Source organism: Argiope bruennichi, chromosome 10 (genome assembly GCF_947563725.1).
Source record: "Argiope bruennichi chromosome 10, qqArgBrue1.1, whole genome shotgun sequence".
Lineage (NCBI taxonomy): Eukaryota > Metazoa > Arthropoda > Arachnida > Araneae > Araneidae > Argiope > Argiope bruennichi.
The window spans coordinates 40,477,644-40,492,276 of NC_079160.1; the positions used below are offsets into that span (position 1 = coordinate 40,477,644).

Here is a 14,633-nt window from a genome sequence, read left to right on the forward strand (position 1 = left end):
CTATTTTTTATCAATACATATTTTACCTTTTCAGAATTTTTTCTTAATCTTGAATTTATTTTATTCTATAACTATAACTGTCTTAAAGATTGTCCCAGAATTCAAAACAGAGCCACTACATCACACATATAATAAAAATGAAAATATTTTTTTACCTGGTTTTCATAGATCTCTTTACCATAGCCAAAACCAGGACGTTTCAAACAACAAGCAGATATGCTAAAAACTCTTAATCCTACAAAAGAAATATAATCTGATGCTGATATTGTATCACAAAGTAAAACATAAAATTAAGAGACTAACAATTTTTTTTATAAGGGATTTATTATAAATTTCAACATATTAAGAACAATGGGATAGGTTTATTAATATGTGTGAGAATATTATTATTTAGTTTATAGAATTCTTCAATGAGAAATATTAGGGATTCATCCAGAATTTCAGTATTTGAATATATAATATGTCACATAAGTAAAAATATCGTTTCTTCAGTTAAAAAGAAAAGTAAAGCCATTTTGAAACATCAATATCTTATTACTCAGCTTGAATTTAATATTATACTTTTTAAGGTCGTATGAAAAAAACATACAGTGAGTCCTAAAATTGAGCATATTCCTTAACATATATGTTTTTACTTAACAAACCAAATTTTGCTTGAAGGAAGTCGTGTTTTTCACTAATGATACTCAGGCTCATTTCCTTCCAATAGGTAAGTCAACCAACTGACTCTCCGACCCGCCACGAAGGCAGACGGATTTAAACCATAAGGCTGAATGACCGGACTGCCGCAACAGCAACACTGGCAGGAACTGTGGTTGAGTCGTAAGGGTCATAACCGGCCACGGTACAACTCTCCCCAAAGGAAGTACATCCTGTCATCGATGGGACGAGTCAGATTTCTCACCTATTTGTGTACCCTCCAGGGTGGTGAGATCCAACCACCATGCCGGAAGCATCTCATCCTTATTTCGAGGGCCCCCCACCCCCGAGGGACCCTCCCAATAGGTATAAAAAAAATTATGCAGCAAAATTTTTTTTATATAAAAATAAATAAATAATAGAAAAAATGTCAAAAATGAGTACACACTTTATTAATTTTATTACAATAAGCAAGTTAATAATTAGTTGCTACATCTTTTACTTGAACTACAACTTGTAATCAATAAGGCATGGATTCCATCAATTTTTCGGCTGTCTGAATGAAATTTTAGCCTATTTTTCCCTTAAGACTTTCTTGAAATCATCTTTACTTCTCATGTAATATTCATGGAGGAATTTTTCAAACTAAGCAAAACAAACTAAGCAACTGCAAAATGCTTTTACAAATTTAGCAAAAAAAGTGGCGATTACCTCACATATTCTTTAAATGAATACTGAATTTTGTGGTATCAATCTTGTGTTCATACCACATGAAAATTATAAAATTAAAATAAATTTGGCTACAAATCTATTTTTTAAACCAATACACTTCTTAATAACATACTTAACAATTTATTATACATTAAGCTTAAATGGTAAGTTTGTATTGCATTTTCTTATTCAATAACATTATTTGTTAGTTCAACAATTCAATAGAGATGTGGATAATGCCTAATCCAGATGTATGCATTGAAATAGTCATAATAAAGGAGAACTTGATGTGAATTTAATTTCAGATTTGAATAATTTAGAAAGAAAAATATATACACCAGGCATATATATCTTAATAAAATTTTAAACTATATGTCAATGTTTAATAACATTAAAAGAAGTTGCTTATGAAAACTCCACAATTAAGTATAATTATATATGATAAATAATAAAAATACCTACGTTTTAAGCAATATAATGCAGGAAAATGGAAGGGAATATCAAAATGCACCTCTGACAAATTAAGAACACTGATATTCACAGAAGTGGACACAATTTGTGATAAAATATCACGCACCTGAAAAGAAATACTTCATAATCAAACAAAAAAAAAATCCACCTAACCACACAGCAATTAAAAAAAGTTAGGTAATGTCTCACAGAAAGTAACATAAATATACTTATGTAAATGGATACAGATAATTTCAAATATTAAACTGTCACTGATTATAAAGTAATTACTAAAGAATTCATTAAATAAGCAGTAGATATGGGCTTAAAATTCACTTCCTTAATTTATTGTTAACTACAGTAGTTTCTGAAATAAAATTATTTGAAACTCCAGAATGGTCACATCCAAGGGAAAAAGAAAATAGCATGCATTATTAAACATCTAATATACAACTCTTATAAATATTTAAAAATATGTAAAAAGCACACATTTTTCATTTAAGACAGCAGTGTTTTCCCCAAACCTGTTTAATAGTTTGCATGAAGCATTGGTTAGTAAAGTTTTTATTTTCACTTCTTTAAATTTACTATTCTTTTTAATTTTATTGCAGATATATTATTAAGTCTTTAATAATATAGATAATATTAAAACAGAACATTAAATCTTGATAATAGCAACTTAGATGCAGTACAGACTGTAAACTATTAATTTTTATTAAATAAAAGATTAAATTAAAAAATCTTACATTAAGAATTTTAGGTTATGACATTCTTTAATCAGACAACTTTCTTTCTCAAAGGGACTCTTATACAGGAAAAAATAAATTTCATAAAGAAAAACAATTTTAAAAAAAATCAACACAAATATATGTTACAAAGGCTTTATGGTATGTCAGACAAAGTCTTGTATAATAACTTATTAAGCTAATTTTTGAACAAATGACATACGAATCTTTAAAAGAAAAATTGCATCATATTTGCAACTTTCAAGATCAATCTAAATATGCACCAGTAACAAACAGATTGTAGCATATTAGATTGCATCTTTGAATGCTACTGTAAATTTTAAATTCCACCAGAATTGTTACTTGTTAGGCAGGCAAGGAAAGTGCACTTGATGCTACTACCAGATGGCACAAAATTATGGAACAAATTATTTGAATTTAATAAAAATAATTTTTTTAAATCCTTATTCCCCAAAACTAAAATAAAGCTTCTTAAAAAATTAATTTTAATACCTCTATTTATTCAGTAATCTAGATTAATAATCAGATTCACTTTATTAATCAAATTCCATATACAAAACATAATTTTCAACTTAAATGAATGAATCATTAATGTTTGAAAATGCTTTATTATTAATAAAGGCAAAGACAATATATCACCACAATATATGCACATCATGCAACTAGTAATCCATGAACTAAAACTAGATTCAACTTGTAACTGACTAAATATAAATAACCTCAAAAGATCATATTTATGTTTACAAAGAATTCTTATCAATACACAAAGAAACCTAATAGTACTTTGAAATACCTAATGGATTGCTTAGAATGGCTATAAATTAAAGTAACTAAATGGGAAGAACCAGTAATAAATTTCATTAATAATTAAAGTGCCATGTACAGAAATCACACACACAAACACTTACGTGATGGAAGAGATGTCAACAGAAAAAAGAACAATTAATTGGATATACTTTTTGAACTGGAAAGAATTTATTTCGCTGTAAATTTGTACTAGAACAACCAAAATAAATTTTGACATTTCTCTTCCACATAATATTAGCATCATGCTTAGAAACAAATTTCAAACTGTCTTTCAAATGCATCTTTAAAAAATATATATAATTCAAATATTCAAATAATTACTTTTCGTCATGTTAAATTTAAGAAAATAACTTGGTTTTCACTACCACAATCATTGAAAATATTTAAAAAAAAAATAAGAATACTGATTAAAATTTTTACTTTTAAAATAAAAATAATCTAAAATACCAATAACCTTTATTAGCAGAAGAAAAAAAAAATTAAAGGCTTGAATTGATTAATTCATTTTTGATTAATTTATACTAATTCAAGTGATGAAAATCTCTTTAAATACATGTTTTTATCCCCCAAAATATTTTTATCTCAAGTTTGGTAATTAATCTTAACAACTTAGCTAATAATGTCACAAAAAGATAGATAGACAAAAGATGCATTTCCATTTTTTATTATTAGATATTACTGTATAAATAATATTAAATAAGGAGACTCTTTCATTAAAAGATATAATTTAATATGTTATAAAATATTAAAAAATTTAAAAAAAAATTCAATGAAATTTTGCTATGAAAAAAGGTATTTTCAAGAAATATTCGATATATTAATAATTTAAAACCACAAATAAATTTTTAAATAATTAGAATAGATATTTGTGTGAAAAAATGATATATTCAAAAAATATATAATCAAAACACATTCTGTTGGTAAGGGCTAGAAAATAAACTTGCTGAGAAATACTTGCACAGATGCTTTTTTAGGGTTCCATCTGAAATAATCACAATGTACATTTAATTTGTCAGTCATAATGTTTTAAAAGTTCTTATAAATAGTTTAATTAATCTGTTTGAATAAGTAAGATAACTGAGCAGCTGTTGAGCCATACTAGTTCAAAGATATTTTATATATAATTAGGCTTCTTCAAATAATTTCATTCCACCCAGAATGACTTTTTTTTTAGGATAATATAATGTTATAGTGGTTAAAAGATTGGATTGGGAAGCAGTTTTGATATTTACCCTAAGTGCCCTCTTATGTCGGTACGCCTTTTATCTTAGATATAAAATATGCCTCATTATGCATGTTGTAAGAATTTACATGAAGTCTTACAACATACATTTTTTAGTCCATTTACTTCATCCCTAGTATTTTCATTTTTGGCATCACAAAAAGATTTTTTTCAACTACTTAACTAATTAAATCAATTTTCTTCTAATTTGAATTATTACACTAACCAAACTTTTATACTACTAAGCCACAACTTTATTTATGATGATATGTTCCATCAAAATGTAAATTAAATAGTCTTGTTTATAACATTCATATAAAAAAATGCAAGCTAATTTAAAATTTATTAGTCTTAAGCCTGATAAGGAGGTGCGCTGATTCTCAAGAATCATGAACTAATCTGAAAGAATTTAAAAATCCCAATTTCAAAAGCAAAAATATAATACTTAATACATTCAAATCATTTATATTTTTCTCTTCAGTATTACTTTGAAAGAAAAAACAAAAACAAACAAGAATGTAAGAAAAGAACTTACAAGTGTTCCATCAGAAGATTCTAACTCTCTATGATCCTTTATAGAAACCACTGGAAATGAGGCATTGTGAAAAGTTAAATGATCCAATTTCAATCCAGAAACTCTTTTTATTTTTTCCATATGATTAAGTAGTTGAGCTTTATTATCATTCATCAACACAATTAAACTATGAACACTATTATCAGGTAGCGAGGATAACTTGGCCATGTCTGTTTCCTCAGTTATAAATTGCAAATAAGATGAATAAAAGGACATGTAAAAAGACAAACAATCACCTAAAGAGGAAAAAATAGTTATTCGTTTAATTTTATTGTAGATATAAATAATTCATTGAATATTAATGTATCACTTACACTTATGTTTTTGAGAGCACTATAAGAGAAATAAGATAAACAGTTCTTTAAAAGAATAGAACAATAATTTAAATAAATTATACAGAGTCAAACTGAGATACAAACCACCAATTCCAATTTTGGATCACTGACAAAATTGAGAAGACTAAAGTAAATACATTAGAGAATTGACATAGTTCTGATACTGTTAGTTTTTATTTAGTTTCTTCAATAAATATTTCTATTTTATTAAATTCTTTGGAAAATAAACATTTTAAACATATTTTACTTCACTTTTGCAAAGGATCTTAACACAATTCTTGGTTGTAAATCTAGATAATGACATATAAATCGTAAAGAAATTATGTCCATTTATTAAACGGCAGATTTCTGAATAGAAGGTTGGATTCAGAAGGGGAAAAAGAGTACCAAGACAGGTAAATTGATAAATTATTAATCCAATTGCTAAATAAATTTGAAAATAACATATTATAAAAATTATAAAATTAATACTTTAGAATTATCTCAATAATTTGAAATATAACTGATCATTTATCCTTGTTTTATTATATTTACTTATTTGTTACAATATTTATAAACTTCAAATGTCCATTAAAATAATAATGATTTCAAACATGGTTACGACATAGACAGGAGTTATAATCCTAATAAAAATAAAAGTCATCGTGGCTATATATGTATAAATGTTTGATATCTTTTTCTAAACAACAGCATCAGATTCAACCACAATTTGGATATTTATTATTTAAAGAAAGAAAAAGAATATTATTAACTTTTAAAAGTGCAAAAATAAATTAAATATTCAATTAATTACAAATGAAATTAAAATTTTGCTATTTTAATGTGGTAGAATTCAAGTAAAATATCCCACAAGAAATGTTTTTATTGTATTTTAAAATTAAAAATTTTTTTTTCAATAATATCAATTTAATTTCCACACATTTTCCCCCCAACAATATTAATTAATTTTACAAAAATTAAAAAAAAAACATATATCGTAAAATTTTAAATAAAATTAGTTTTTACATTAAAAGTTATTAAAAAAACATTTGTTTAGATATGTTTGTTAAGTGCTAATAATAAATATAAACATTTTTCACACATGATACATCAAAGTTAGCTTAAAACTATTGGAGGGCTAGCATGGCTACAATAAAGTTGTGACAATCATTGAAATCGCAAGTTTTCTGTCCATGAAAAACAAGAAAATTTTATCCCAAGCAATTGAATATCTCAGCTAGCAAACAAGTAAAAATACATCACACAAAGTTAACTGAGGTGAGGAAAAATTTTAAATAAATCATTAATGTGATGTTAAATTAAAAATGGAAAGAAATATGGAAAAAAAAAATACTCAACTTATAAAAACAAAATGCCTCATAATGGTCAAAATGCCTAAATCCAATTTTCATAAATCCTAATTTTCATGTCAAGAGAATAAGTGTTCATAAGAAATCAATAAAATAATTCATAAGTCATACTATAATAAAATAAACATCAATTAAGATTACAGCAAAAATATTTGCCTTTCAAACATAAAGAAATATATGTCATAAATAAGTTTGAAATCTAGATTTAAATTTTTAAAGTTTACTTCTGCTCGATTGAACTTCTAGATTATGTGTTAAAAGATTCACTGTAATATTTGGAGCAGGTTCAGTCTTTTTCATAAATCAGTATAAAATTATTTATCATTTCATGACTCGTCTTATTGAGACTTATCCCTCAACGAGAGACACTATGATTAGTTGGATGAAAGACAGTTGAATAAGCAAGCAAGCTCACTTCTCTGGTGGGCATTGTAATGCTGTGGAGTTGAGTTACTTCTACTCTAATAATGTGACATACCTCCAAAGATAGGAGTTGTACAATGACCAGTAATAGCTTTTACTATGCAACTTTAGTTTACAGCCTTCTACCCTTTCGTGAGAGCAGTAATTCACTTAGTTACTTTAGTATTTATAAATATTAAATGTCTATTGAAATAAGTCCTTACATGGGGATGCCAAGTAGTCAGATTAAATACATAAAATCTTGCTCATTTAAAAAAATTTACTCAAATAAAAAGTTAACAAAAAATAAATCACTAATATGATGTTAAACTGAAAATGCATTGAAATGTAAAATTAAATTAGTCAGTACATTAAAAGAAGTGCATTATATAAAGTTGAACAATGTCTAAATCCAATACTGAAAGATGCCCATTTGGATATAGGCTATAATTAAGGCTTTAATATTATCACAAAATATATTAAAAATAAATCCATTTTCAAAAAACAAATACAAGATTGAAAATAATTATATAATTTAAAATTGTTTTATCTGATATATGGATAATATTTTTCAAATTTTTCAACAACAAGATAAAAGGAAAAAATATTTTACCAGTTATAAAAATCGTCTCTCCATTCGGTTGATTGTAAAGATGCAATTTATCCATTAAGTATTCTATATCATTAAGAAAAAGACTACAAAGTTTGTTAGATGTAACAACATTCACCGGATGCTCTCTATATTTAAAAAATATTTTTCCTGTTTGAACTGATCTTGCAATTTCATGTGGTAATGTTCTACTAAAGTAGGGCGAGATGTTTAAGCATACATCATGAGCTTCAGGACACATTGTTAAAAGCGTATTTATGATAAAAAATTCCCATTTTCTAGGTTCTTGGATGTGCAAATACAGTTTCTTGATATTTTCAAAAATGTCTTCACATTTTGGAACAGGCCTTATGACGAATAAAGTCCAATATAATTCTTCCAATTTTGAACAATTCTTCAAAATGCGAATTATATTTGCATAAGATAGTCCACAATCAATCACAGATAGGACTGTTAAATGCTTACATTTGATAATATATTTCTCTAAGTTAACATGACTGATGAAAAAAACGTTATCAAAACTGATTTCTCTTATGTGCTCCACCCTATCCTTAGTGAAAAATGATGACATATCTTCTGCAAGAACTGTGTTGCATTGTGAAAAGTCAGCTACCCTATAAAATAAAGCAACCATAAATATGCCATACGTTTTATATCAATAGAATTACGATAACTTACTTAACCAAATAACATAAAATGCTTTACAATGCTATAACAAATTCTTCTCAGTGTCGTAAAATATTATGAATATCATAACTTCATATAATATCTTTGTGCTAATAAGTATGGTAACAAATAAATCTGATCCATAAACTTGTATAGGGAAAAAACCTTTCACAAGAAAAAAAATCCATCCTGGCATCTGGGATAAAAATGAAATAAAACAAGAAAGAAAACTGAAAGGAAACAGACGATTGATTGTAGATGTTAGTAAAATTTGTCGCTAAATATGCATCCATGGCAGGGCTGGCCATCTGGAGAGTGCGACAGATGCTATGCACTGGGGCCCCTTGATGGAGAGGCTGCCAATATGATCACAAACTAAAATAAAATAATGCTAGGAACGGTAATGGCGGAATGAAAAGAAGAGAGGAAGAAATTTAACTGGAACAATGCTGGGCCCTGCAATATATATACGAAAATATACAATATTTTTATATTATTTTATGTTATTACAAAATATGCTTAAATATACGAGGTTTAAAGATTTTTCACAGCTTAGTACAAATGTGCAACATATTATAAAAATAAAGTGAGGTCATTTATCTCACCTACTAGGTTAAATTGCATATATTACTTTGATAATTCATACTAGGTATAAAGCGTTTAATATTGTTAGATTTAATCATGTCCATGCCAAGGAAGTATCCCTCTGGTTGTCAAGACTTGGTTTCAAAAAGAAAATTAGCAGAAATGAGGAAAGAAGAAAAGCTAAATTTCAAAAAATCATGAGTAGGTATGTGTTCTTGTCTAGGAAGTAATTCTGGCAACGAAACTGCTTCGACTTCAGAAATTACAATTCAATCTTCAACTGGCGAAGAAAGTTCCACACAAACTACACAATCTTGTTATGAAAGTATAGAAACTGTGAAAATCTTTGAAGAACCATGTGCTGCTTATACAAATATGGTTGAATCAAAAAATAATTTTAAAAAAATGACAACAAATGTGTTCAAGTTGGTTCAAGTTTATGACAAGTGATTCAGTGATTATGAATCAAGTGATTCAGGTTTATGACCAAGCATTATAACTGATAAGTTTAAAATGTTTTGTGTTAAAAACAAACCTGTACAACACAAAGCAGTTTTTGGTAACAATGCTGAAAGTAGATCATTTTTCACTACTTACTACAATTTTTTTAAAAAAAGTGTTAAATTATGAAATGCAGCTTCGCATCTGATTGATTTATTCGAAAGCACAAGACTCGGTATTTTGTTCTTGCTGTACATTATTTACCAGAGGAATGAAAAATCTACATGATTTATAGGTAGCTTTAATAACTGGAGAAACTTGTCAACTGTAATTCCAGATCATGAGTGTTCTACTTGTCACTTAATTCATTTATTGCTTGGAAAGAATTATTGAAATGACTAAATTTATGTTCAACTATTAATAAAATAAATACTTATATTAATAAATAAGGAAATGGAATGACTTAAATTACTATTTCAAAGAAATGTAGATGTGATTGTGTTTTTAGCATATAATAATCTTCAACTTTGAGGAAACCATGAAATAATAGGAAAATGTAATAATGACATTTTTAAAAGCTGCCACATATTACAGTATCCAAATGGATTCTACTTCAAATATTTCCCATAAAAAATTAAAAAATAAATAAAAAACTTCAGCCATTGTTAGAAATGTAATTTTTGAAGGGAAAATATTAAGTATAAATGAGTCATTTAAAGGGTTTATTGAAGTAACTGATGTGAACGTAGAAGAACTAGCAAAAGCCCTATTGAAGATATTAAGTGAGCTTGATTTAGATATTATAGATTGTAGTGGACAGGCATACGACAACGGTAGCTACATGAAAGAAAAATATAAAGGTGCACAATATAGAATAATTGCTCTAAACCCTTTTGCAATTTATGTGCCTTGCCTATGACATTCTTTTAATTTAATAATTTGTGATGCCACTTGCAACAGCAGATGCAATTGCAATTTTTTTGGATACTATAATGTTTATCTTGTTTATTTTCTGCATCTATAAAAGATGAGAAATTCTACAAAAGCAATTAAACATTACTTTTAAACCATTATGCGACAATCATTGGGAAGCCAAAATACACTCGGTTAAAATAATGTATATAGTGTTTGAAAAAATTTGCAATGCTCTTGATGAATTTATTGATGCAAATAACAATAATACAGCAGTATTGAAAGCTAAAAGTCTATTGGATTCAATACAAGAAATGGCATTTATTTTATGTTTAAAAGTATAGTTTACGATATTGTCCAAAATTAGCACTATCAATAAACTATTGTTAATTTAGTCAAAATTAAAACTGAAACCTAAAATTTAAGAACATAATTTAATTCATTTTTAGATGAAGTAAAAGTCAGTGCATGTAATTTGAATCTTTCAGAATATTTTCCTGAAAAACCAATTCGAAAAAGAGAAAAATTATATTTGGAAACAGAAGAAGATGAAATTATAGAAAACCCGCTTGAGGAAGTTAGATGTTATTTTTAAATTCTGGAACCAATACTGTTATTGTACAAATAAAAGATAGATTTAAAAGTATTCCAAATCAATTGCTGATATAAAAAGCTTAGAAAAACATGAATTAGAGAAATGTTCCAAAATCTTTGTAACATTTTATAATAACAATATAGATGAAAACCTAATCCCAATCATTGTTTTGCTACGAAATTTGATTCTGAATGAAAGGGATGTAAATAACGCTCGACCCATATTGCAATACATACTAATTAATAATTATAATGATTTAAGTGTATCAACTGTGTTAAAACTTTTCTTTACATTGCCAGTTACTATAATAAGTGCTAAGTGCTCTTTCAGCAAATTAAAATTATTAAAGAATTGCATTATCAAGCATGTGCGCATAACGCTTAAATGTGCTTGTTTATACTAAGCGTCAAAAAAGAAATTGCAACTTTCCAGAATTAATTAATAGCAAAAAAATCACGCATTAAATAAACAAGTAATAGTAATATGTGTTCATGTTTGTGTTTTTTTATTATTATTTTTTTACTTTGCAAAAAATTTAGGGCCCCAAACGATTTTTTCTACTTGGGCCCCTGCATAGAGAAGGCCGGCTCTGCATTCATGCCACCACATTATGAAGCTTCATAAAGTTAATTTTCATAACTCTAACGAAAGCATCATGAATAGGCAGACATTTGAAGTTGTATGTCATTACCCTATCATAATGCATAAACTTTAGGTGGTAATATATATGACAATTTCCAAATGCTGCTTAATTTTGTTTTTCTAACATACAGAATTATAGTTAGGTGCTTTAATTTTTAAATAATTTGTACGACTTTTTACATTTCTTATTTAACTGTGATTGATTGAAAAAATAACTAATAGGATCCACATGCTCTATTTTCTACAAATAGGATAAAAAAATCTTAAGAGTCATATATTCAATCATTCGAAAAATTTCATTTATGACAAGGGTCAACTCCCTTTACAGTCAAAGAGATATTTTACTGCAAACTTATCATTCAGTTATACGTCCTGATGAATTAATTTCAATTTATGGAAAATAATGCTTTATTGATTATAATCAGCAAGAATTAAAATTTTATATTTAAATGCAAAGTAAATAATACAACTAAATGTATAAATATAGGAAAAAAATAATAACAGAAATTGATATTTTATGAAAAATTTGAATTTAGCATTTTATGAAAAGAATATTAATATGAATTCTTCAAACTATTGTTTAAGTTTGCAGTTATTATGAAATAATGATTAAATCTAGTTAGGGATGCTTCTTCACCTTGTCAAGTTGCCAACCAAGATGGTTGAACGAACATCTTAATTTTTGATTTTGGCATCCTTTGATAGGTTAAGGAGCATTCTAAATAATATTAGAATTGCATGTAATTGAATTAAAGAGTAAAACTTGTTTCCCAAACATAATAAAGATCAGCTATCATTTCAAAATATCTGACTGGTGGATTTAAACAAAGTGTTCATTCATTTTTTATTGAATAAGCAATTAAATGCTTCAAAATTACAGATTAGATTTCATTTAGTAATTTTATGACCTGATTATGAAAATACTACTAATCATTATGTTTATACATTATTACTACACAATATGAAAGTTTAAAAAAAATCAAATCCTATTTCGAGAAAACGATTAGTTTTACATTACAATGAATCTTAGCTACCATATGGAAGAGAAAAAATAGAAAAAAAAAAGAAGGGAAAAAAAAAATAATCTTTTTTTAAGTTCTAGGATTTAACCTCCTATTAACTTTTTATTGGGTACAGAATGTATGAAAAAGGCTTACTTTAGAGATAGAGAGATTTCTGTAAGTCTTTTGATGCCAAGTTCTCTTATAGCTACCAATGATTTCGGTGGTAAATAACTAAATATAATTATCAATATTTCTGTTGGCATTGTACAAAGCCATGACTCTGAAGCACGACGAGCAGATAGTTTTTCTTCTAATGATACAGATAAATCATGAGACAATTTTAATAATTTCCGAAACATTGTGGTTTTGTTATAAAAATCTGCATAAAAATTATCCGATTCAATTATAATAGAAAATGTGGAGCTTTTCCATGGGACTTGAACAAACACTGTTTCATAAACATGAAAACCGAAACTACATTTATTGCCAGATTGAAAAACCTATCTGATTCACCCCATTCCTTGGCATAGTTGATTTTGCTACCACCAAGCGAACATCGGTGCTTGACCATGAAAAGATTCGATATCTACAAGTTTAGTAATTCATAAAAATTCTGGAAATAATATCTAGAAGATAATAAACTGTGGTCCTATTGCATTCCATTGATCATTTACAACTCAATGACTTTCCAAAGGAAAGACTGGATGACGATACATCAATGGGTTTTAAATGTAAAAACGTAAAACTTCGTACGACGCAAGGAAGAACTAACTAATGTAACATTAGAGTATTTAATGTTACTTGTGCTTAATTATATAATAATACATTTTTTAATAGGATTAAAAATGTAAAAAATGTTATAGTTAACAGTTTGTAGCCTAGATGCAGGCATATTTTTAATTAGTTTCGACAGCTTTGTACTACTTGATTATCAGTTTTATGATGTGTTACATGCTTCTTCTAAATATATGCGTTTCATATAAATTAAAATGATATAATCTTTATTTTAAATAAAGTAAATGATATTTAAAAAATGGAAGGGGCGATATCTTGTCTCTTTGTCCGGATTGATGAAAATGTAAAAGCGAGCGTTATGTAAAATTGGATCTGAAATTCATTCTCTGAGCCAAAAATCTGTCATAACTCTATTAGATATAGGTACTGCTCGTTCATCTCATAATGTTGTACGATTTCTGAATGCCATGCAATATCACGAATATTTCATAACAATATTTCAAAGCATTCTGTGCCATTTGGGAAAAGTGTCATAACCGTATCCCTAGTAGCACACATATATTGTACAATATTGCTTGATATTAAACAATATTCGTAATATTTTTTAACATTGTTAAATATTGAATAATGTAATATAATATAGCACAATAATGTATAATATTGAGCAACTGGTTGTGCTATCTGGGATAGAAAGATGGAAAACCGGATTTGGTTTGGTTATATTAACGTCCCGTTTGAAGCAACACTAGGGCTATTTTGGGACGGACCTCGTAATTTTGAACCGTGGTCAGATGACGAGGACGACACCTGATCTGGCACCCTCCTCTCCACACCACACCAGCGGGAGGACGTTTGGTCATGACGGATTTAAGGTGCAACAGACCCCCTTACACGACGGTTCTTCAGTAAAATCGGATCACGAACTTGGAACCCTCCGGTTCCGAAGCCGAGACTTTACCACCAGGCCACCGCGGCCTCATGGAAAACCGGAAGATAAGAATTAAAAATGTAAATGCATGCTACAATTTTTTAAAAATTGTTATAAAATTGATTGATAACATGAAGAAGAGATTATAAAAAATTTAAATATCCAAAAATTCATTATATAAAGGAGTAATTCTCTATCACTCCTCGCCACACCGTTTCTCAAAATGCCCAACAACATTGATACAATATATTTCCAGTATTTTTCTGCATTCAAAATATCA

At 27.5% G+C, this 14,633-nt stretch overlaps 1 protein-coding gene across 1 annotated transcript in view; it reads right to left on the minus strand.

The window, feature by feature from the left end:
• LOC129988338 (uncharacterized) overlaps positions 1-13,155 on the minus strand; it is a 29,640-nt gene extending 16,485 nt beyond the window's left edge. The window contains exons 1-5 of the mRNA XM_056096540.1: positions 12,844-13,155; positions 7,849-8,459; positions 5,111-5,385; positions 1,813-1,927; positions 156-235 (exon numbers count right to left, since the gene is read on the minus strand). Coding sequence (XP_055952515.1) covers positions 156-235; positions 1,813-1,927; positions 5,111-5,385; positions 7,849-8,459; positions 12,844-13,049 — 1,287 coding nt within the window. The 5' untranslated portion in view covers positions 13,050-13,155. The remainder of the gene's footprint in view (positions 1-155; positions 236-1,812; positions 1,928-5,110; positions 5,386-7,848; positions 8,460-12,843) is intronic.
• Positions 13,156-14,633: the final 1,478 nt, after the last annotated feature.